The sequence below is a fragment of the Chlamydotis macqueenii genome, chromosome 3, assembly GCF_036417535.1.
Source record: "Chlamydotis macqueenii isolate bChlMac1 chromosome 3, bChlMac1.mat, whole genome shotgun sequence".
In the NCBI taxonomy this organism is placed as follows: Eukaryota; Metazoa; Chordata; class Aves; order Otidiformes; family Otididae; genus Chlamydotis; species Chlamydotis macqueenii.
The window spans coordinates 29,560,849-29,585,101 of NC_141558.1; the positions used below are offsets into that span (position 1 = coordinate 29,560,849).

Here is a 24,253-nt window from a genome sequence, read left to right on the forward strand (position 1 = left end):
GTATAATGTTGCTGAACTGTCATTGACTACCTCAGGCTCCCAATCTTTGTTTGGCAGCACTGTGTGTAAAAGTAAAATTCAACATTGCTGCTTATTTGGAATGTAAGAGAAATACAAGATTTTTCCCTTCCCTTCCCTTCTGTTCCCGGACCTTCCGCTCCCGCACCTTCCCTTAAAAGTCTCTTAAAAGTCTACTTAAAAGTCTAGCCTTAATCTTTACTATATATGGATATATACACAAGGTTGAGAATTAAACAAATATTACAAATATCAGAATTCATAATGACATAGAACTGAATACACAAATCTTTTAATGTATGTGTTCTGAACATACTAAAAAGAGGAATTAAAGAGGGATATATCTGTGACTCCTTCCTCTGTGGACTGTTTTCTCTTATATAGTTATAAACTTATTATGACTGCTTGTGATAATATATTATCATTCTCTAAATTCTATGAATGGAAGAAGCATGTGTTTCCTGGATCTCATTTATTACTGTAAAGTTGAAAAGGTATGTGAGATGATAATAGATGCACCAGAGAGTCCCTATTATATAAATAAAACCCCAGCAAATTAATATTAATGAGATGAATTCCTGAATATTTACATTCTCCTTGAAACTGATTATGTGAAAAATAGTAATTTGTGTGAAATTTATCAAAACAGACAGGTGGGAAAAGATGATAAAATGTATTTTTATGAATATAGGAATATGTTTCAGTGCAACTTATATTACAAGATACTACTTTCTTATTCTGACTAGAAGGCCAAACTTTCATTTCTGAATGTGCTGATAAACCTGGCAACAGTAAATGTCATGCTGAAATGCAAAGTCAATGGAAACTGTAAACAAAATGTTGGAGCACCCAATATGCAGTTATTCTGATATACAGCACAATAAATATGTTTTGAGTGCTGTGAACTACAGCTCAGTTAGTGTTTATCAGATGCAAAATAACACATTTATAGAGTATAAAAGTGGCAGCACTCTACAGAAAAAAAAATAGCTATAAGGTGCATTTAACAAGTTTTTTTTTTTAAATTTGTGTATCTCAGAAAAGTCTGAAGTTGAGTGTTTGATGGCAAATAAATAAAACAGAACGTTCATTAAGTATGATACTTATTTGCTTCCAAGAATTTGGTAAGCTTTAGATTTATGCAGTGCATAAGCAAGTGATTAACATATTAAACATATGCAAGGAATATATATATATATATATAGTTCATGCTTAAACAAGGATTCAAAGTAACTCCAATTCACTTACAGTTGTTAGATTATAGAATGAATAAAATCTGCCTAGAAAATCAGGAACACAGGTGAAACTGGTCATCTCCTAGAGACCTGACAAGCCCAGGGCTGAGTCTGTACATCAGCAGAACAATTGGACAGGTTTTGGTCAGGATGCATAGCTATGGCTGGAACGAGGATAGTGGTCTTTTACAAATAAAGTTACGTACTGGGATTTTGCTTAGGAGGCCTAAATCAGCACACATCTTATCCCTTCATTACCTATGAATTATTATATCTTCATTTATATCCAGTTTACAAACAATCCTCCTTTTCATATGATGCCTTGTGACCCACACAAATTATACATAAAAAGTAAATACATGTGATTTTTCTGCCTGTTGTACTGATATACAAAACCTTTTCTCATATATATATATGAAACTTTTCATATATATGAAAAGATCATGTATATCAGTACGACAGGAGAAAAAAAAAGGGATTGAAGGACCTAACCATGTATTTATAGCACAAAAAAAAAGGCATAAATATGCTTATCTTTTCTCCTTAAAATATATTTAATGAAAAGAATAATATTGGCAGAGAAATAAACTTGTATAGATGGGTTGTGATTGAATAGAAATAAGGTTGCAAGCCATCAAAGTAACTGAGTTTCCAGAATAACTTTACACAAATTATGGAAGAAAAACTTTACTACTTTTGAATGGAACTTCATTGGTTTGTGAAAAGAATCATAAAATGAACTCATCTGCAATAGCAGGAAACCAAGTTCAGACCCAGAAGGCACTTCCTGATACTGTATTACTTCGTAGGAACTTGTCTTACTTCATAGGAACTAGTTTTTTACAGAATGTTTAAGACAGATGGTTACAGAGTAGCCAGTAAAATTGTATGTGAATGAGAAGATATCTGCAGGTTTTGACAATCAGTTACTCTCAAATTAATTTTTGGTAATGCAGCACATTGATAAATAAGTATACACACTAACATTTCTTTGATAGGTTTCTCGTAAACACTGTTAAAAGGATTCCCAACACAGTAGCTTGTCATTTAGTGATTCATGCAATTAGCTTTAACAATATCTTGAGGTCAAATGTACTAATCAGCAACTGAAAGACCACTTAATTCCACAGTCATTGTTTATGTCTGAGTGTGAATGATGATACTGGATGGATGAAGACGGAAGGAGAATGTACAGTGAATTTTACTGGTAATGGTGATTGCTTTTCTAGTTTAAAAAAAATAAAAATTAAAATATATCTGAAAATTTCAAAAAATTTTATACCTTTTTAAAAATATCTCTTCCCTACATTACTGGTTTTCAAAGGAATATTGGTTAGTGATTAATTCATGATGAGGAATGAATGAGAAAATGGAGGCTGAGAAAAAAGTTCCCCACTTCATGTTGTGTGTAGGCAAAAATAAACTGGTTTCAAGTAAGATTTTAAAAAATACATTTATTCTGAAAAGTAGACCTATATATGCAATGATCAGGCTCATAGGTAGTCCAGTTTTAAAGTTAATCAGTGGCTTGAATTACTTGGCACAATTTTAAGTGAAGTCATAATTGACTTCAGTCTCTGGGATACTTGCAGAGCTCACAGCTACCTTTCTTTTCATTTTCAGGCCTTGATATTTCATTTTTCCCAAAGTTTTTCTTCTCGTATCTCTTCTGTCTAGGTTGTTTTTTGAACTCCTGGTTATTTCACAGACTGAATTGGCTGACAGAAGAGTCTAACTTGTTATTTTAACTAAGCTTTGTTCAAATTTGACCTTAGTTGAAGTAGTATCACCAGTTCAGCACATGATCTTTTAATAGCAACATCTTGTCAGGCTGCTGCTACTGTCTGACCCTCAGCCAATAATGTCAATATATTTACACTAAGCATATTGATTTTTTTTTAAAACAAAATTAGCCTGTATGCATTTGGACAGATAAGGCACATTTGTAACATGATTTAAAATGGCTGAGTTATAAAGTTCTTGAAAACGAAGGTTAATAATGAAACCATGGAAAGATACTTGAACACAGCAATAGTGCATAATAGCTTCTTGATAGATGAAAGAAAACTCATATTCTCTTTTAAAGTTCCTAATGATTTTGCATTACTCTTTTGCAGTGTCCCTGAACTACAGCTTCATATCCTATGAAGTGCAGTCTAATAGGCTTCATCCTATCACTATCTGTAATCGTTTAGAAGATGCCTCAGGAAAAGACACATTAAAACATCTTCAATTCCTCTCGCTGGTTCAAACCTTTACAGAAGTTCAATTTTACAGAAATTGTAGTTCAAACATTATGTATCTGAAGTATTACAGCATGCGAGAACTTTACTTCAGCAGGCAGCAAACCTGAATGACTCTTATTTACTTACACAAAGGTTTCACTTTACAGATGAAATGACAAGGAGTGTTCTTTTTTTTCTCTTAGCTCCCTTTCAGGGAGCTTAAAGAACCTTCCTTTTTTTCCCTTGAAAAAAAGAAAATTGTCTTTAAATGTAACACCTGAAGACTACTAACAAAAACATGTTCTGTGAGGAGGTATCAATGCAGGTAAATTAATTCTGTATCAGAGAGCAAACAACTATTTATTAACTCTATCTGGGAAACTGCATGAGACCACTGAGTTTTGTACTAAGTGTAAGAAGCAGATCCATTATGGAAATAGTGTCAGAAAGGGTTCAGAAAGCTTCACAAGAGACTCTGAGTTTATATATTTACTTTCATATTCTAAATAATTCAGAGGAGATAGTCTTTAAAGTAAAGAAGAAAAAAAAAAATGTTGTGTAGGATCACACAGAGAAATAAATAATGTCTTTTCTTCCAAACTGGTTTAATGAGCAACAGGGAGATGAAATAGCCAGTGTGTTGAATTGTGGAGCAATTTAGGTTGGAATGAGAAGAGTCAGCCTCCTGCTTAAAGCTAGTCTACCTTCAAAGGCAGATCAGGTTTCTCAAGGACTGTGTCCAGTTACATATTGAAAATCTCCAGGTTATGGAGATTCCATAACCTCTGTGGAAGCTCTGCTCTGACTTCTGACCATCACTCCCTGCCCTTTTGTTGTAGACGTCAGAGAAAAGTCTACTCCATCTTCTCCACTACCTCCTATTAGAATGGAATTAAAGCCTCCCCTGCTTGACTTCTCTTCCCTGCACTAAACAAAGCCCCTGTGCGTCTCCTCCCAAGTTACATATTCAAGCTCTCTAACTGCCTTAGTGATATTCTGCTGGATTTGCTTTACTTTATCAACATATTTCTTGTACTGAGGCCCAGAACAAGACTTATTACTTCAGACATGGCCTCCTCAGTGCAGCAATAGCTTCCCCCTGGCCAGCTGACAACAATCTTACCAACACAGCTGTACTGGGTCTGGCTGGGGTGGACTTAATTTTCTTCATAGCATCTAGTATGGTGTTGTTTTGACTTTCTGACCAAAACAGTGCTGATAACACACCAGTGTTTTAGCTATTGCTCAGCAATGCCTTCACCGTGTCAAGACATTTTCTTTTTCCCACTCTGCCTCTGCAGAGAGTAGGCTGGGGGGGCACAGGAAACTGGGAGGGGACACAGTTGGGACAGCTGATCCCAACTGACCAAAGGGATATGCCGTACTATATAACACTGTGCTCAACATTAAAAGGGAAAAGAAGGAGAGGCAAGGGGATGACGTTTGTGGTCATGGTGTTTGTCTTCCCAATTAAACATTATGTGTGCTTTCCTGGAAGTGTCTAAACATCTTCCTGCTGACAGGATGTAGTGAACCAACTCCTTATTTTGCTTTGCTTGCGTCAAGCAAGCTTTTCTCATTTTTGCCCTTCTGACTATCTCTCCTATAGCCCTGCAGGGGAGTGAGTCAGTAGATGTGTGGGGACTTAACAGCCAGCTGAGGTCAAGCCACCACAGCAGCCTTCTGTGTATTTAGTCTTTATCATCACAAGAGTGCAGTCCTAGCTCATGTTAATTTGTTCATCAAGACACCCACTCAGGACCTTTGCTGCAGCCCTTTTCCCCAGCACATCAGTCCCAGCACTGATACAGGAGGTTGTTCTGTCCCAGGGGTTGAACTTCCCATTTATCTTTGTTGAACTTCATGAAGCTCCATTGGCTCATTTCTCCAGCTCAGTTAGCTCACACTGACTGGCAACCCTTCCCTCCAGCATATCAGCTGTTTCCCCCAATTTGTTGTCATCTGTGAACCTGCTGAGGGAGTCAGATGCTGTATTGATCCACGAGTTACTGGAACAGGTCACTCAGAGAGTCTGTGGCATCTCTGTCAGTGGAGATTTTCAGATTTTGACTGGACAAACCCCTCAGCAACCTGATATAACTTTCAAGTTAGATATGCTTTTAGAAGGAGGCTGACAGGTGACCTCTTGAGGTCCTTCCAACCTAAATTATTGGTACAATCAGAAAATACAGGAGGAAGTCTACATTTTCTCAATGTATTAAGTCGTATCAGAGCATTACTTATAGAAGGAATAATTAACTATTTCCAGAAATATCGACTTTTCCCATTCTGACAATGCCTTGATTACACTTCAGATTGGTTGTATTTATATACAAGTGATTTAAAAGATGTAAGCCTTGGCAAATCCCTGTTTATCTGCAAGAAAAAATGTAAGTGCTTGCTAATAGTATAGAAGTAAGACTCTATAATCATTTGAGAAACACCAGATATTTCAAATCCTGCTGGAATTCCATTGTATGCTAAGGATGAACAACATACAGTAAATCAAATCACGGCACTTACATGTTGCTGTCAGCAAGATTCCATTCCTACAATTTCTTCCTGTGTAGATCCAAAATATTAATATATCCTGTATATAACTGCCACTAGTATAAGAGGAGTTTTTAAGCCTCCCTGTGTGTTCTCATTGTGAAAACAACCTTTTCAAGTCAAACTTTCCTTTACAGGATAGTTTAAAGTCATACCGAAAGACTTGTGTATAAATTCTTATTCCTCTCTGACTACTCAGAGATGCTAAAGTTACAGTTGCATTCATGAAGGAATTGTACTTATAGCTCAATGGACACCCTTTGAAATGCCTTAGAATAGCTGTTCTCCAGTCCTGTAACTCTCTGAATTAATTGGCTAAATTGCACACTCTCTTTACATTCCTGTCAGAGTGCACTAGGAACCCACAGCAGTCCAAGGTGAAGTGTACACACACACACAAACACACACAAACGCTTAGGAGAGAGTTCAGATAGATACCAGGAGATAAAATTATTTGCTTGTAGACCTCTACATTTTCTGAGAAGAATCTGTTCAGGAAGTTTTTGAATGTGATTGATTTTATTCAAAATAAGTATCTAAAAACGACAAAATGAATCATTCATTAAAAGTACCTCTTTTTCCTTGCTTACTATGCAGCTATGTCATTTACCCTTGACTATTTCAGAGAAAGATAGCACAACCTGAATGAAATTAATACCATCTCTGGCTAAAAATTTAATATTGGGAACTGACAAGATTGCTATTGTGGACTCTGCTTGTGGTTCCAGTTTCTGAAATATTATCTACAAGGTCTGGTGTTCGTTGGGCTATTACGGGAGTGAAAGCTTCACTGTGGAATTCACCTCATCTTACTGAAAGTGTCTGCAATATTATTGTTGCCATGTCATAGAATTCCAGTAGCAGCTAAAACACCTGTTTTTTCTTGAGTGAATCTGGAATACAAACAATTTCATTTCCAGTACACTGCAAGGCAAAAAAGATGCCATAGAGCTTAATACAGTTCTCATTGACATGAGAACTTCCCCAGAATCTGATTTAAAAAAAAACCCAAAACTTTTAAACTCTTAATATGAAAAAACCCTCCTATTTTATATAATGTAAAAAGACTGAGTGAAAGAGCACACAGTTCATGCATACCTTTAATACCTTTAAGTTAATACACTGAAGTTAATATTGACATAGCCAAGTACTTAATTACCTTCTTTTTCTTCAGTGTAGTACTTGAAAGATCTAAGTATCTTTCTCCAACTCAAAACAAAAAAAATTATTTTACAGTCAAGTTGCCTGAGAATGAAATTTGCAGTAAGCAGTTCAAGTATTTTGATGTACCTCTGAATTGTCCTGGCATAATTAATTATAAATAAAATTAAGAGCAAGAGCCCAAACACTGATAGATTTATGCATATAGTTTTTATTTGTCTTGGCAAGATTAAAAAAGCCATATGCACTAATATAACCACAGCAGCCTATACATATGGTGATAGTGTACAGGTTTGGCTACATTGGTTTCTATTCTTCTTTGCATACACTCTCATGACCAGAGACTATGGAAAGAAAAACTTAGAAGCACAAGATTCAATTAAAAAAAAAAACAAAACCAAAGCCCACCCCATGAACCAGAACACCCCCCTCACATACACTCAAAAACCCACCTCTGTGCTGTAGGTTTATTGCACATCTATGAACAAGGAAGTTAATTGGTTTTGGTTTTCTGTTTTGCTACGAGAGCTGAAAAGGCCTTTTCCTGGTCAGAGGGGCAACGGTCAAAGCTGAGATGCTGAAATAAGAGAGGCAGTGTAGAGAGAACTGGGAGCACATACCGATCTGGCTACACCCAAACTGTTACTTGCACAGAGAATTCCTGGCCAGTGCATGATGGCTTTCTGCTGAGCAACTGGGATTGCAATAGTGGTAATAGATATAATCTATCTGGTAAACTACTATAAAAGCCAATCTTGTACATGGAACAAATACCTTACCTGCTTCTTTTTTCAAATCAGTTATAGCATTCCCTTTTATTTTCCTTTGATTACTTCTTTTCTTAAATCTACTTCAGCAGAACTATTGCACCTACTTTGCTTTGCCTTTTTAACTGAGAAGTTATTTCAGGTCCTTCCTTTATTAGTGCTTTGGAAAAAGAAGGCTGGGGCAGAGGGAAAGGGGGTAAATGTCTCGCCTCTCTGGAAGATTAAGAAAGATAAAACCTTCTGTAACTTAACCATTTCTTTTTATATGGAACGTATTTCCCAGCTAATGCAATGGAAAATATTGCTACTCTATTAGCTTATTTATTCAATATATTACTTGTATGAAATGTGCATACTCATATACTCTTATCAAATGTACAGTCAGACCACCAGATCCTCCCTAGGACAAGGCTTGGTGTAGAATGCACCACATTATTTATTCACATTGATGATGCTTATCCTTTTTGCTTGGTCCATCCCTTCCATCCTTTATTTGTAGTATCAAATTACTGACTAATATTTGTAGTGCTTGGCTAGGCAAAATGTTTGGAATGTTATTTTAAATAAATGAATGTTTTAGTTAATAGATTGAATTTCATTAGCTGACTTCTAAAATTACCTTTTCTACCTTTTGTCTTCTGTAAACAAAGAGATTTCTTTCAAACAGAGAATAAAACTGAACAGCTGATTGAGAGTTTCATTATCACTCTTATGAGATGAAATCTTATATTTTCAACTTAGATTAATTCTGGTAAACTTTAAATAAAATATAGTGTGATAAAAACATGGAATTATTATTTTTAGGTCCCGCACTTAGGTCATGCATATTGATCCCTTCTAACTGTAACTATTCTATGAATCTATGATCTATGATTCTCTGTAACTACCTTTTAGGTATTGGAAAACTATGACTAGATCCTCTTCAGATTTCTCTTCTCCAGGCTGAACGAATCCAGTTCCTTCAGCCTTTGTTCAGATGTCCAGTTTTCCAACTCTGATAATTCTGGGGCCCTCTGTGGAGCACTCTTCAACTTTTCTTTGTCTCTCTGCAGCTGAAAGGAACATAGCTGGACACAGTATTCCAGGTGTTGCCTAACAAGTGCAAAGTAGAACTGAGTAACCACCTTCCTTTATCTGCTTCCTGTTCGCTAGACATTGCAGTCTTTGGTTTGCCTTTCTTGCTAATGGGGTACATACCACGGGCTCCAGTTCAGCTTGCTATTCACCATGACCCCAGGGCCTTCCTGGCAGAAATATACCCCTACCTTCTTGTAGGGGTAAAGACTGTGCTGCTCTAGTACAGAACTTTACATTTATCCTTGTGGAAATTTTTATGATTCTTGTTGGTGCAGTTTTCCAGCCTGTTGAGGTTTCTCTATATGGATGCTCTTCCTCCTGACTTACCTACTTCTCCACTCATTTTGGTGCCATTCCAATCCCATCATCTATATATCTAGAAAGATATTGACTAGTATTGAACCCTGAGCAAACCCACTCATGAACAGGTGCCAGTTTAACTTCAAGGCATTATCAACCACCCTTTGAGCTCAATGATATAGGTTGTTTTCCACCAATTGCTGTCTATCTGTCCAGTCCATATCTTAACTAGTTTGTCAATGAGGATGTTGTGGGAGACTGTGTCAAATACTTTGCTGAAATTGAGGTAGATGACATCCACACCTCTCCCTTATCCCATGAGCACACTATTTCATCACTGAAAGCAATCAGATTGGTTAAACCTGATTTATCTTTGGTAAATCTATATTGGTTTTTGCCAATGAATCTGCCACATAAGAATGCAAAATCAAAATCATGCAAAATCCCACTAGTCAGTCTGTCTACAAACAGCACTGGTACTTCCAGCAAGCTAAAAGGCTCTGGTTCTCAGTGTGTACAACAAATATAATGAAAGTGTTGGAAGTGGTCTCAAGGATCCTTTCAGAACTCCATATAATCCTACACATAGTATGACCTTTTTTTTTTTTAAACTCTAAGTTACAGCTCTCTACTTCCGCTGCAGTGAGGAAATACTTTAGCCTTATCCTGTATCTCAGTTTCTCTCATACTTCTGACAATTATATTAGGGCTTTACAGAAGTTTTTTTGCCTTGTCATATTAACTGCCATTTTTGAGGCAGAAATCAAGGCTTTAACTTTTATTTCCAAATATGGCTGAACACTATAATCACAATTTAATCTTAATTTAATTGTAATTGCAGTTACTATAAACTTAAAATTTTAAACAAAGAGAGGATTCATATAGTTGTAAAGTGGTTATTAAAGCAATGTCATGCCATGTTTGCACAGTATTTTAGTACATTCCTATATCACTCCATGTCCAAGCCTGCATCTTCCATGGGAATTCAACTCTTTGTTCTGATGTGTATATCCTTAGATTTTTAATTTTGTTGAAATATAATTCATCGTGTTCCAATAAAGGTATCTCACATGATAATTAAGGGTCAGAGTATTGATCCTAAAGTCCCTATCTGTATGCAAGAATACCAAATCTTGAGGTTACTTTCCGTATTTTCAAATAGTATTTGAATTCTATGAATATTAATATAATTCATGAGTGATAGACTACTAAACAGGCTGGTAATTATACACTGAGATTAAGTAATCATTGAAATTCAACTAAAAGAAAAAAACTCAGTAATAGCATAAAATCCATTTTGATGGATGCCCTCAGCATTAAGAGTACATGAAATGGCTTTCAAAAAATGTATGTAGCACCCAATTGTAAGGAAATACTGGAGCAGTAGGTTATTTTAGCTTTTTCATCAAGGCTAGTTAAAAACTCAGTTAATCTGTTAATGTGCAGGACACTATAAAGCAGAATGGAAATAAATTTATTTTAAACTGGTCTTAATAAGGATAAGCACCAAAATATAAAAATTTAAAAAAAGATAAAAATTAGAATTTTGGGGGAATGTAATGGTTTTTCTAATTTTATTTATATTTATATTTTCAGATATTTTATTTTTGCAGAGATATATGCATGAGTTATATGCATGAGTTATATGATAACACATTCTAAATATGTTGTTGTGTTTATTAGCCATATTTATTAACATAAAGTATATGGAATTGATACAGATATGAGGAAGAATCACTTGAATGACAATAAAGTTTTTATAGTCAGGCTGTTCAGTCTACCATTTAAACAAAAGAAATGACCTCCAGTATATTTATCAAGTAAAACAAAAGACAGAGCCTTCTGAGGAAATAAGAGAGCGTGTTCTAGGGCAACATGAGTACAGAAATAGCAACAATTCTATCTGCAAGCTGGAAATGATATAGAATTAAACTGATTTGAAATGTTATAATGTGTTGATGTTTCCTGTTAATACATGGAAACTTCTGACCTGCTTCTAGTACTTATCCAGTGAGCCTGTTACATTCACTTTAATGTAGAGGAATCCTAGTACAGCAACATTGTCTGACTAATAGTCTTATATTTTGCCCTCAATTTTTACTATTATTCTAATTTTTTTTTAACGTAAAAAGTTGAAAAAATATTTAAGAGAATAGAGTGGAAGAAACTTAGGTGATATATAGAGCTAGTTATGTGACACAACATATTGTGTGTGTCTAGAGATGTCCTAAATAATGAATTTCAGGTGTTATTAAATGGCAATGTTTTCCCAATTAAAAAAAAAGGTTTAAATATTTAAATTAATGAGAAGACTACTTGCAGAGAAGAGGAAATAGGATCTCTGTAAAAGGACTACATGGGAATCCAATTAGATGTGTTAGACTGATTGAGATAAACTGTAACCAAGTTCTCACACTCATACGTAGCTACCAAGACAATGCATTTGACAAATTGCTATTTTCCATAGTTTCAGAAGTCTGTGCACCTGATTTTTTGCCAGAGTATCATATTTCTTCTCTTTTTTTTTTTTTTTTTCCTGAGGAGGGAAGTTATTGTGTTGGTCTAGCAGCTTTTCCAGTTGAAATGAATGTGTTTCCAGTGTCAGCATGCTTCAGCTGTGCCATGTCTATCCGCTGATGTGTGCACAATCTCCTATCCATTCTCTTATTCCACTCTCTGCTGTCTATAGAGCTAATTCTATACCACTTCAGTCAGCTCCACACTTTGGGCTGGTGGTATTACACAGGTAATACACAGGTGGTACTCAGGATCTCTTCACTTTTCCCAGATTTCTTTTCTCAATTGTTTTGTTCCATTTGTCCAGACAAACACCCACCCTTCTACGATACATGGTTACCATTTACTTCTATCATTTTTTTTAGGGCTAGCATCTAAAATTCAACTTTCAATCTTTTTTGTCAAGAAAGCCTAAATTTTTGAGAACACTTAGCTTCAGCTTCCAAGATGTAGTTGTGAGACTGAGGAGATGCAGTATGTATCTCCCAAAACATGAAGACTGTGATTTATCATGGAAATATGATCAGAGATTGTAGCTTATGAAATAAAGAAAATGAAGCACCATGGCAACAGCAATTTTCCTTTGTTTTAGATTTGGCTAAAAGGCATTTTTTTCCAAACCAATTTTTTCTATTAATTTTTTTTTTCCCCCCCAAGAAAAAGAAATACAGAGAAACTGAATGCAGCTTAACAGCCAAGGCAACATTCTAGCATTCTGGTATTTTTTCCAGTGCTTCCATACCTAGCAGTTCATAAAGTGTGCTCTTTTTCAAAGCTATACTCACCTTGCAAAATACATGGTTCACTGTAAACAACCGACAAAGTCCATATTGTTTCAACAGAGTCAAGATTTTACCTTGGCTTTCTGAAAACTTCCTAATAAGACCCCATTACTGTAGCTACATGCAGTTGTTGAACATTATTATTCTATTTTTTTCCCATGTAAATACATAACACAGTAAAACCAGTTACCTACAATACAAAAAAATCCCAACACTTTGGAGCATTACTGTGTTACTTGGTCATTTGTGACCAAGTGACTTCCCTCTAATATTATAGGGCTGGTGACATTTTGGGGAGGCAAGAAGGAGGAGGGAAGCATGTATCGCAAAGAACTGATAATGATTTTCTATGGACTATTCTTTTGGAGCAGTACTTTGAGAAACACAGACTTTTAAATAAGTTTCAAGTGTCTCAGAGTATAAAAGTGAAAAGCTGGTAAGACCTTTGTGACTATTGTCATATTAATATGAAAATAATCTAAACCACATGCCATTTGACATGTAAAGAATAAAAAGTCTAAATACCAGATTCAACATGACAGAAGGTACTTCCTCAAGAAACCTAATTAGCTCACTCATAATATTCCTTCCACTGTTTTTATAATTGTTATTCTGGAGGCATCTCACATGCATTTCACTGAGTAATCAAGTTTGCTTGGTAATAACTGGTCTTTTGATGATTTGAAAGACATTAATTCTTCCACAGAAAATGAATAATTAGAAGACATTTAGTATAACTAATGATTTATGTGGATTTCATTAAGCAGAATAAATAATTATTTGATCCATCACATGCACTGCTAGCAACTGTGATTATCTGATCAATGCACTTTCATAAATGACAGCAACATTATCGATGTTGTCACTTCTTGCTGATATTCCTTCAGATGTCCTGAAAACCATCTGCCTTTATAAAAGACAACAAGATAGCTAGTGTATTCAACTTACTACATGTCCTGATAGTCTGTCTTTTGTACTGCCTATGTCTCCCTGAAATGTAAGATTATTCTATTTTTCTCTCTAAATTCTAGTAAAGCTCTTCATGAAATGTCAAGTCTCGTTATTTCTTGAAAGTGTTGTCTTCCAAAGCAAGATTGTTTTGTATGCTAGAATGCATACTGGAATTTGTTCTTTATAACTTATTAAAAAGTTTCTTATTTTCTATCTTTGCTATGGATTTGTCAGATAATTAAGATTAGAAAATGGAGACTAATAAATAATATCTTAAGCATTTAAAGAGTTTGTTTTGTTTTTCCAGAATCTTTATAAAATAAAATCTATGTGATTATGTTCTTTATGAAGTAAAGATTATGTAATTATGCTTTTTGCATGTATGCATGAAAAAACCCATTAAATTCACTGACTAATTTCAAATTCCAAAACCTCACAAATCTAAAAATTCTATTGCTATATATTCCCTGAAATTTAAAGTTGATTTCTGATACTTCCAATGACTGAAATTAAAGTTAATTTAGTTGAAATAATGTTGCACTGGATTTGATACATTATTAAAACTTGTGAGAAAAGGATGAGAAAGTAATAGAGATGCTATGTTTAATCTGATCTAAATTCAGGAAGATTCAGACAAAATCTTATCTAAATTTTAAAGATGAAAATGCAGGTTTATAAATTAACAAGCTTGAAATTAAATTCAGGCTTGAAATTAACAAAAAGCTATATGTTGAAGCATTCCTTAAGGTCCAATTTGCCTAAGCTAGGCTATGCTTAATTTTTTTTTTAATGCTCAAAGACATAGTAAAAAATATAACTTATAAATTATAACACATCTACTAAGAAAAAATAATGACAGATTTTGAACTGGATGTCACTGAAAAGCAGAGAAGTATATTAATTTGCTACTATGCTAATTTTTTTAGAAGTGTGTGCCCATTAGAGATGTCGTATTATTTCAAGTATTGCCATAACAGACACCCCCATTTGGTCTTCCGTACTCAGCCATTGAACTAGTACGAGTTCCTCTCTCCCCAGCCCCCTAAAGAAGGATTGTATTAGATCAATACTGAAAATTAAAAGAGAAAAAAAAAATGCTTCTGAATATAAAGGCCAGAGAACCAAACAAATCCACTTTCATTTTTGTCAGCTGATATTACATGTGAATGTGTAAGAACCTACATAATTTCAGTATATTTTAATATACTTCTTGTAATTTAAATTTTATAATTTCAATGTATTTTTGAGTATATTTATATGCAGTCTATTTTCCCCCACAGACACTTAAAAGAATTTACGTTAAAACAGGGATGTTTGTGGCACAGGTGTATGCTCAGTCATTCCATGGCAAAGTCTGGTCAATATGAAGCACCTAAGCCAAGACTTTTAGAAGACTTGGCTTAGCCAGTCAACACCTAGTAAGACCACAATTATTATTCATAAATAGTTATTGTTGAATTATTATTCATAAATAATTTGCAAATTCTAAAATTAAAAAAAAAGTACAAAAGGAAAATACACTGCCTAATGTGGGCAGCCTAAAGTGTTTGAGCAGCCTAGACAATTTGGCTGCAGCAAAACAATGCTATTAATTAGTTTAAATTTTTATTTCCAATTGTGGGAGGCACACTATATGCATAACATATGCAGATAGTGTGCAATTTGCCTCAAACATTGTTAGTATACTTCAACATTTCAGGCAGTAGCTTTACTATTTCAGTCCTAAGTTGCTCTTTAAAAAGAACTGCCAATTATGTTCAACTTAAAAAAAAATTGTGTGGTGGCTTTTGTGAGGTTTCATTTTATTGAACTTTTTAATGGTGCCTTATTACGGCTTATTTTCACTGTTATATGGGGACTGCAATTCTGCCCTTATCCTGCTGCACATAACTTCCCTCATATTATTTCTTTGATGATTCACATTTAGTTATTACACATACGTATTTTCTACTTGTCCTTTTCAGATCCAGTCCGTGGATTAAAGCAAAAAATTGTGCTTTATTAAGGTAGATAGACCCTTTTTGAAGCCTTAAATGTATAATGAGGATAACAGAGAAGAAATCTGTGCGAACCAAAAAAAACTGCATCCCCAAAATTCAGTTGTAGAGATGGAAGAAAGGCATCAGAATAAGGTTAAGGAGTGTCCACTTTTACTGCAGTGTCTCTAGTCACAGAGAAAAACAATTCAGCTAGCATTCATCTCATTTACCTTCAAGTGTCTAAATCTTAGTTTTCTAAATTTAAGCTCTGACAAGAAACTGGTACCTCTAGCAAAATGTTCATCCCACCTGTATTCATGTTGCCTCTACAACTACAAAACAGAGACAATAATACTTAATATATCCAACCATTTCCTATTTTGTTCACAACAATGATGATTGCACTTAAACAAGGAAACAAACAAAACCTACTGAACTTTCTGGATCAGATTAATGCCTATGCTACTGTAAAATAAAAAGCACATACATAAAAGCACATTGTATAATTGTTCCTAATATAAATCAAGCATCATGGATACTATTATAACACAAAAAAAAAAAAAGAAGGAATATCTTCTGTCATGTATTTCACCTGGCTTTTTAATAAGGATAAAATAGAAATATCTATCCACTGCAATAATATACAATGAAAGTGATGAGTAGCATTGGAGTAGTGCAGAAATAGTTTTTGAAACTCCAAGAAGGGAGGTTGTCATGGAAACAACCAGGTTAGAAATCTTTCTGTTGCTACAATTTTATTTAGCTGCTGCTTAGTCTTTGTTTAATTTTAATAAATTAATCTTCCTCAACTCATTCATTGTATTATTTTTCTCAAAACAAGATGCTACGTTAAGAACTTTTCAGATGCAAGGCAATGGCTAATGGCTTATTCATCTATACTGAAACATACAAAATTGAAAACTTCCATTTTACTCCTACACTCATCTAGCTGAAAGATTGAAGAAGAGAGGTGAGTAAAAGAGTTAGTCACTCTCTCCATAAAAGGCTATCATGACGTTCTAGACAGTGTTTTACCTAGACTGAACTAACAGAAGAAGAAAATATATATAAACAGTCCCCCAAATTTGAAATGCTTAAATGATTTATTCTATATGAATGTAATATGTGAACTGAAAAGGTCAACTAACAGAGCTCATCTAGAAAAGTAACAAATAAGAGTTTCTAAATATTAATAATTACCAAACAAAAGAAGTGATAAATATCATTGGGAGAGGAATGGAAAGGGTAACAAGTGGCACATCTTCAGAAAACAAGCTGGAGAAATTAATATAAAACAAATTAAAGGGAAAAAAAAGTGTCTCAATGAGCAATATAAATCATCAAAATGACAACAAGCACGAGGGACAAAAGGACTTGTAACATCCTGCTGACATTTTTTTTTTCCTGTTAAAAATGCTGATTCATTGATAGCTAAAATTGTTTTCCAGACACTTTAATCTTAACAAATCTTGGAGCACAACATAAGTTCAAATAAGTTCAAATAGTGTCCTTTAGGGCTTCCTCATCAGCTATCTGCCCTTCAGTTTTCTAGACAGACCTTTCTCAAAATTAAAAAAAAAAAAATATCTCTGCTCTTACAGAAAAGTGCAGACGCTATGCTAAATTAAAATACTTCTGTCTTTTGAAGTATAGTATAAACATATTTAATACATTGCAGAACATCAGTATTGTAAGAAAATTCACATTTTGGCTGTATCCAACAGTCTGTATTGATGGAAAAAAAAACCCAATAACTTTGGACCTCCTACTGAGGTCTTCACATTTGGATTTATGACAATTTCTAAAAATACAAACTGTCTTGAAAAGTTTATACAGACATAAACATGTCAGACTGGAGCTTGGTCTATCGGAGGATTGCCCTGGTAAAGCAGAGGTCCTATTCTTCATTCTACATGCATTACCCACTTCAAACTCTTATTTAAATAAAATAAAAATGGAAGACCACAAGTCTCAATGAAAAGCAATTTAATTAGTCTATAAGTCTTCTCTGACAATGTAATTCTTTTAACTTCAGCCAATTGTAATGTGTTAGTAGCTCTGCACTTCCTAAACATAGTACTTTATAAGACACAATATCTGAAAGAGCTTACTTCAGGATCAGAAGCAGTGTAACTACTAGCATAGCTTTCTTGTTGGGTTAATGAACCTTGCTTATTAATCAGGCTAATTAGCTTGCTTTCTTCAGATCCAACCAAACATACAGCACATAGTATAGTGAAGAATCCACCCTTTCATCCATCATGTTCACATTTTCATTAGGGCAGTTATGCCTTTCCAGATACAACACTGTATATAATGCGTAACTATATGAGGTTTTCAAAATATATGTATCTTAATAATATGAGCTTTTCATATTATATATATATATATCTTGATAATAAAAATTCCTACTATTACCTCCACTTTGCATTAAAAAAAAATTGTATAAGATAAAAGAAGATACAAAACACTCCTTCAAAACAAACAGGTTTAGTCTTTATGCAGCATCTCTTCACTATTAAGCTGTGCCAACATCATTCATTAAGCTATCTTCACCCACTGCTAATACAAAACTCTTCAGGAGACCTTCCAGATTTAACTTAGCTTAGCATTGGCAGTTTTTGAAGGGAAAACTAAAAGGAAATTCATTCTTTTCCTTCTAAATTGTACATCAGGATAACATGCTCTCATATCCCCAAATAAATGGGGATAATGTTATGGCATAATTTGAAGAAAAAATTCATTAAATTTTAATGTGTATAACTCCTAATTATGATAGCCTTTAAACTTTATAGTCAAAGTTAAAAAATAGGGCTGCTCACTTTTGAGATAGCAGGGGTGCTGTTGACATATTTCTTGCCCAGCAGAGGTATCTTAAGCTGTATCTAGTAGAGTTGAGTTAGAATTCCTTGTAAAATAATAATTTTAATTAAAAAAAAGAAATAAAACATCACTGAATATAGAGGAAGGCTCCTTATGTTCATTATTTCTAGCATATTTGATAATAATGAAAGGTCTAATTTGGGAAGACATCACGATGCACCTAAAAATAAGATGCAGCTATAAACTGCTTCAGACAGCAGCAGGCAAAGCAGAAAAGTGGAAAGGTAACAGCCACCTACCTAATGAATAAAAATGTATTCCAAGGAAAAACAGGCAATGAAAAACAAGTTATTAGTGGTTTAGTCAGACAGACAGTTGCAGATACAAGTATTTTCATTTACAAGAACTTGATCATTAGGGCATATCCAAATTCTCTGTGCTCCCTTGTATTTCAATATTGAATTAATGTGATTTATTAAATGATTTTATTATTTATTTATTCACTGCTACTTACTTGTTAAAAGCCAGCAAGTACAGGTCCTCTTATAAGCAAAATTTTTTTTTTTTTTTCAGAAATCCAGTATGACACCGGTTGTCCATGAAAGTATGGAGGCATAAATTGTCATTTTTCACTGAAGGATTAGCTAGAGTTAGCTGTCTTATCTTTTAAAGCGATGCTCTTAGAACTAAGCTAGTAGTAAAAATATCCAGTAACATAGAGACTTTTTTTTTTCAGGCAATTTACAGACATTATCTATTTAATCATTGCAATATCTTTGTGAGATGGTTACATTTGTTTATCTACACCTCCACCTAGAGAATATGAACTGGGATATTAATTAATATACCCAAGGGCACAAAGGGAGTCTGTGTCATATTTAGATTAAAATTCTCTTTTCAGCTCATTGTTAGATATGCACATCTCTACGCAATTTTCTCTCTCTCTATTTCAGCTTGCCATTGTATTAATAACATAGCTGCAACTAATAATACCAGGAAATCTTAACTCTTTTCAAAAATAACTGATAATTTTACAGATAACCTCTGGTTCACTGTGAGTTATTTGATCCTTTAAGTGATGATTATGAAGAATCACTGCTATGCACAACATTTTAGTAGAGTGAGTAGAATTAAACTCATAGTTTGTAGTAAATGTATGTCCATTTCATAAACCTTATTGTTCCAGATGAATCCCTTGATTAACCTCAGAGGCACAGCACAAAGGAATGAATAGTTACAGGCACTCAAACCCTACATGCACACACACAGAGAGAATGATATTAAAAAAAATAATTGGCCAAGGTCTGTCTACAGAGTAACTGATTTTCCTTTAAAGAAAGAGGCACAAACAATCTGCTAAAATGACATCAGAACAATTTTATTTCCTATCAATGACACACAACCTGCTGTGTGAAAAAGAGGTCTTTCGGAAGGAGGAAGGGATGAAAGGAGGTGCAGGATGCTCCTGTCTAAAATCCACAGCATGTAAAAGTGTTAGCGAACGGCAATGGGAGTTAAACATAGGATAGCAAAGCAGTGTATTGAATGTCAGAAGCTCCATCTCAGAAGAACAAGGGAGATTATGTTTGTATTAATGTTTAGCTACAGCCCCAATTCAGCAAAACACTTGAACACATGCTTACATTTGTCCCAGTGAAACAACAACCATGAAAGCATCATCTTACCTTTGAAGATACAACTCAGTGTTGTCTTTGGTTTCCAATCCAACAGGATACCACCCTTGAAGCATTTAAGGATCTTTTGATATTAAGTACATTAAATTCCTCTTAAAATCAATTAATTTCCACTGAGAGGGATAGTTGGAGACTTGTGTTTCAGTTCTCTGACATTTCCAGGTCTTACTGTTTACTATCTGTTTCTCTTCTAAACACCCAGTCTGTAAGCTCATGACTTACAGCCCATGAACCATGACTGTATAAAATAATTTTTTTGTGACCTTGCTTTCCATAGTAATGATGAGCTTATAAATGCACATGTCAAAACCACAACTTTTCTAGAATTTGTCAGTAATTTCTTATCCATATTTAGAAATTAACTTAGCAGTTGCTAAATCTCTATTTCAGTCTTCTTTGGCCACAATACTTATAAAAAAATGGAGGAAGCCTACTGATCTTGGCCAAAGGATTTCTCAGTTCAGGAATTTCTACTCCATACTTTTTAATGTTTTCTTATTCAACATACAATAACATGTAAAATGCCAAATTATACAGTATATATACAGTTAGCTAAGCAAAATCTTCAACATTATATTTATTTCTCCCTTTATTTTGCTGGGGATTTTTACACTGTGTGCTTAGTTCATTTGCTGCCTGGCCTGATCTGTCCTGGATGTCCCTTATATCCTGTACCATGTTTGCCAGCCTCATACAATATCTTGGACACTTAAGGGCACCTCAGATGGCATAAATTGCACGTACTCTGGCAACCTAGCTGAGGTCATATACACTTTAGACCACTATTCAATTCTTTTAGGTGTGAGTAATGTAGCCAGCAGAACAGGTTTCCAAAGACTGGGATTTTGGATATTTGCATAATTTCAACATGTTTTGCTGCCTAAAACCTACACTTTTTTAAAGGAATGTGTTACTATAAGGTATCTATACAAAAAGACACTAGATAATTGTAAATCACCAGTTCTGTCATCTTTCTTTACCAGTATGTTCCCATACTTCAGTGGCTTTTTACAAACTACAAGTACTTTTTCAAATAAAAAAAAATCTATGATTTATAAGAATTAGTCATTTACAAATTGCCATGGACACTCACTGAGAAAATTTTCCTTTATATTAGTCTAAATAACTAGCTCTGTACCTTTCAAAATGTAAGCAAAATGCTTTCAACATACAAGATTTTATAGCACCCAAGTAACAAATGTAGAACTTGCATACTATGCCAAACTAGCAACTCTATAAAACTTATAAATGCTTACCAAAGGGGCAAGTGCATTTGAAGCCATTTATATCCTCTTCACAGGTTCCTCCACTCCAACAGGGTCTGTCTAGACACTCATTCATGCGAACAGAACATGTTTCTCCTGAAATTTTAAATTTAAAAAAAAGATAAATATGCTGGCCTGTTCAAATAATAGAGAGATATTTGTAATGGAAAAGGACTATTGTGTTGTTACACTCTAAATGCTGACTCTGCTGGCCAAGGTGCACTTACTGAGTACACAATGATACTGATAGACACCTTGTGTGTCATGAATTTTTCTGCTTCATTGGTTACAAGGCAGTCAATTTTGACAGGCAATGTTGGAAGTATGACAATCAGGAAAATAGAAAGCTTTCCTACTGAGGGTATGCATAATCCTGTAGCTTTTTTCCATTATACAAAATTACCATATTCAGGGAATTTTTGTTCAGTTGTGTCAATCATTTTCTTTTATTCCACTCCCTATCTCCTTTGAAAAGAATGGCAAAGTGTCGTTGCATATGAAAATCAGGCCAACACTAACTTACAGACAGATATGTGTAACAGTAGAGTTCAGCGTATGTTCTGCAGAAGGTTGTCAGTCCTGTGATACTGGATATTTCTCTTTCTCCATGTAATACAAATAAGATCAAGTCACTGAAGAATATTTAATGAGGCAAAATACAGATGACAGGGAATGAAATAATTGAGAGCAAAGGTAGAAAGTATGAAGAAATGTAGGTTTGTAATCTACAATAGGGGTTGCTTTGATTTGTAACAGGAAAAGCTATTTTCTGTCACAGGAATATGAGGCAAATCATATGTTCAGTACTTATCACAGGTCAGCAGTGTACAAAGCATGCTCGGCTTTCTGTGAACCTCACAGAAGAAGATAAAACCAGAAGGAATGCTGAAATTCCTCTGAATTCTTTGCACCACACAAAATATTTCGGCTCTTATCCACAACACACATATGTGCCCTCTCATACAGTCGTATGAACCAGGAATCAGCTCTCAAAACCTGTATTTTGTGAATCTACTAGATGTAAAAGGCCTTCATTGGAGAAGCCCATAGTAGCACCAAGGTCCTCTTCCAGATATAAACTTATGACAGTGTCACTCCTATTAAGGTTTTTTTTCTGCCTCTAAATATGCTCTTCGTTTTCCATAAGACTTCAAGATATCTGGATGAAAAGGGGGACACACAAGCAGAGTCCAGGGAGAGTTCAGGTAACTCAGTAAACTAAAAACCTATCTGCTAGCAGCAGCTGCTGAGTGCTGCTTAGAATGTGCTGTGGCACCAGTGGGGAATACAGACAGCCAGGGCTGACCAAAGCATAAATCCTGGTCTAAGTTCTTTTAATTTTTTAAATTTTATTTGAAATCCTGATAAGGTAACAGCACTATGTGCAACCTTTCTGATCTAATTTTGATATTTTGCTTTCCTTATATTTTCTAGTTCAGATCTATTTACACAGCTCAGTTCCTGATGATGGCAGGTCTCTTTTGAGGAAGATAAATCAAAAGGCATTGGCATCTGTTCTCTTCTTCTACACAGACAAGTGAAGAGTAGTGCAAAGTTTCCTCTAGAAGTAAATAACCTGGCCGCAAGCCACAGGTAAGCTGCAGCAGGTACAAGAAAAACTCCCTGAAAGAGATTCTTTCACCTTCTTTGAGTTGCTGCGTACTCCTAATAGATGAAAGGTTAAAATAAAGCAAACACAACTCTAACAGAAACAATGGAATGAGATAATCCTAATTTACTCATGATATATAAAATTTGTGGAACTCATACTGCCTTTTTGTGAAGATGGCTCTATTTTCCTCTTGAATCTGAGGCAGGAAAGGTATCTTGCTGAACTGGATAGTACCATAATTTTAAGACATAGCTCTAACAGGTGTAACTACAATTCCTTGTGAACTGTTCTTATTCATCTTCTTGATTTTCTTTTCTTTTTGGGATAGGAAATTAAGTGTGGCATTCAGCAGGAAAATGAGTCAGCTACGTGTAGGCTTCTGACTACAGATCTATACTTTAAAACTGAGCATCTAGGGTGAAATTCACTTCCCTAAATGTCAATATCTAATATACGATATCCTCTATTCAGTCTCAAGAAAATTGTCCTGAGGGGACGAAATGGACAATAAACAGAAAAAGTTGCAGCAGTTTTGTAACAGTACAATAAATTGGTCATTCAGGCTGGAAATCCTGATGGGATGGTAGGAAACAAGAAAAAAGAACAAAGACACAGATGGCAGCTGTCAACTGAGGAGTGTTTCCAAAAAGGGGCAAAAAATAGCATGTACTGGGCAAGGTGAACGCTTTGAGGAATTCAAAAGCAAAATGATACCTGATCAAAAGGTTAATTCTGTGGCCATGTTTTGACAGAACTATACAAAATGATACAACACCTGAGAGTCCTGAGAGGATGATGAAATAATGAAGGCTAGAGGAATTTGGGTCATGAGGTGAACGTTGGAGCTGTAGCTGTGTTGAGGAGTAGTGACAAAACCTAATTGTGTTTTGAAAAGGTGAGAAAAGAGTCAAAGCCATTCTCCCATTTCAAGTCTGACAGGAAGCATAATTATTCTGTTAATACAAGAAAGGATGAAGAAAAAGATAATTTATTTTTATCTTCATTTTGAAAAAAAAATATTTGCTATAAAGTATAACTACAAAATTCTCAGCAGTGGCATCAGAAACTGAGTTTCATTTCTGATATCATGCCACTAACCCCCATTACTTTAAGACTTCAATGAGTACAGTTTTTCTTAATGCATTATTCTATATTGCAACATTCTATAGATTAAAAGATTTAGTTCCAATTTAGACAATTAATCCCAAATGTCCAAACTAATGCTGTACATGTTCTACTTGTTTAACTATCTGGTTTCAGGTATTTACTTTTGTTTACCTGTGGCCAGGCTAGATGC

At 34.7% G+C, this 24,253-nt stretch overlaps 1 protein-coding gene across 1 annotated transcript in view; it reads right to left on the reverse strand.

The window, feature by feature from the left end:
* Positions 1–24,253, reverse strand: part of EYS (EGF-like photoreceptor maintenance factor) — an 827,426-nt gene that overhangs the window by 681,504 nt on the left and 121,669 nt on the right. Inside the window, exon 11 of the mRNA XM_086745378.1 lies at positions 21,336–21,440. Within this exon, the coding sequence (XP_086601504.1) occupies positions 21,336–21,440 (105 nt within the window). The remainder of the gene's footprint in view (positions 1–21,335; positions 21,441–24,253) is intronic.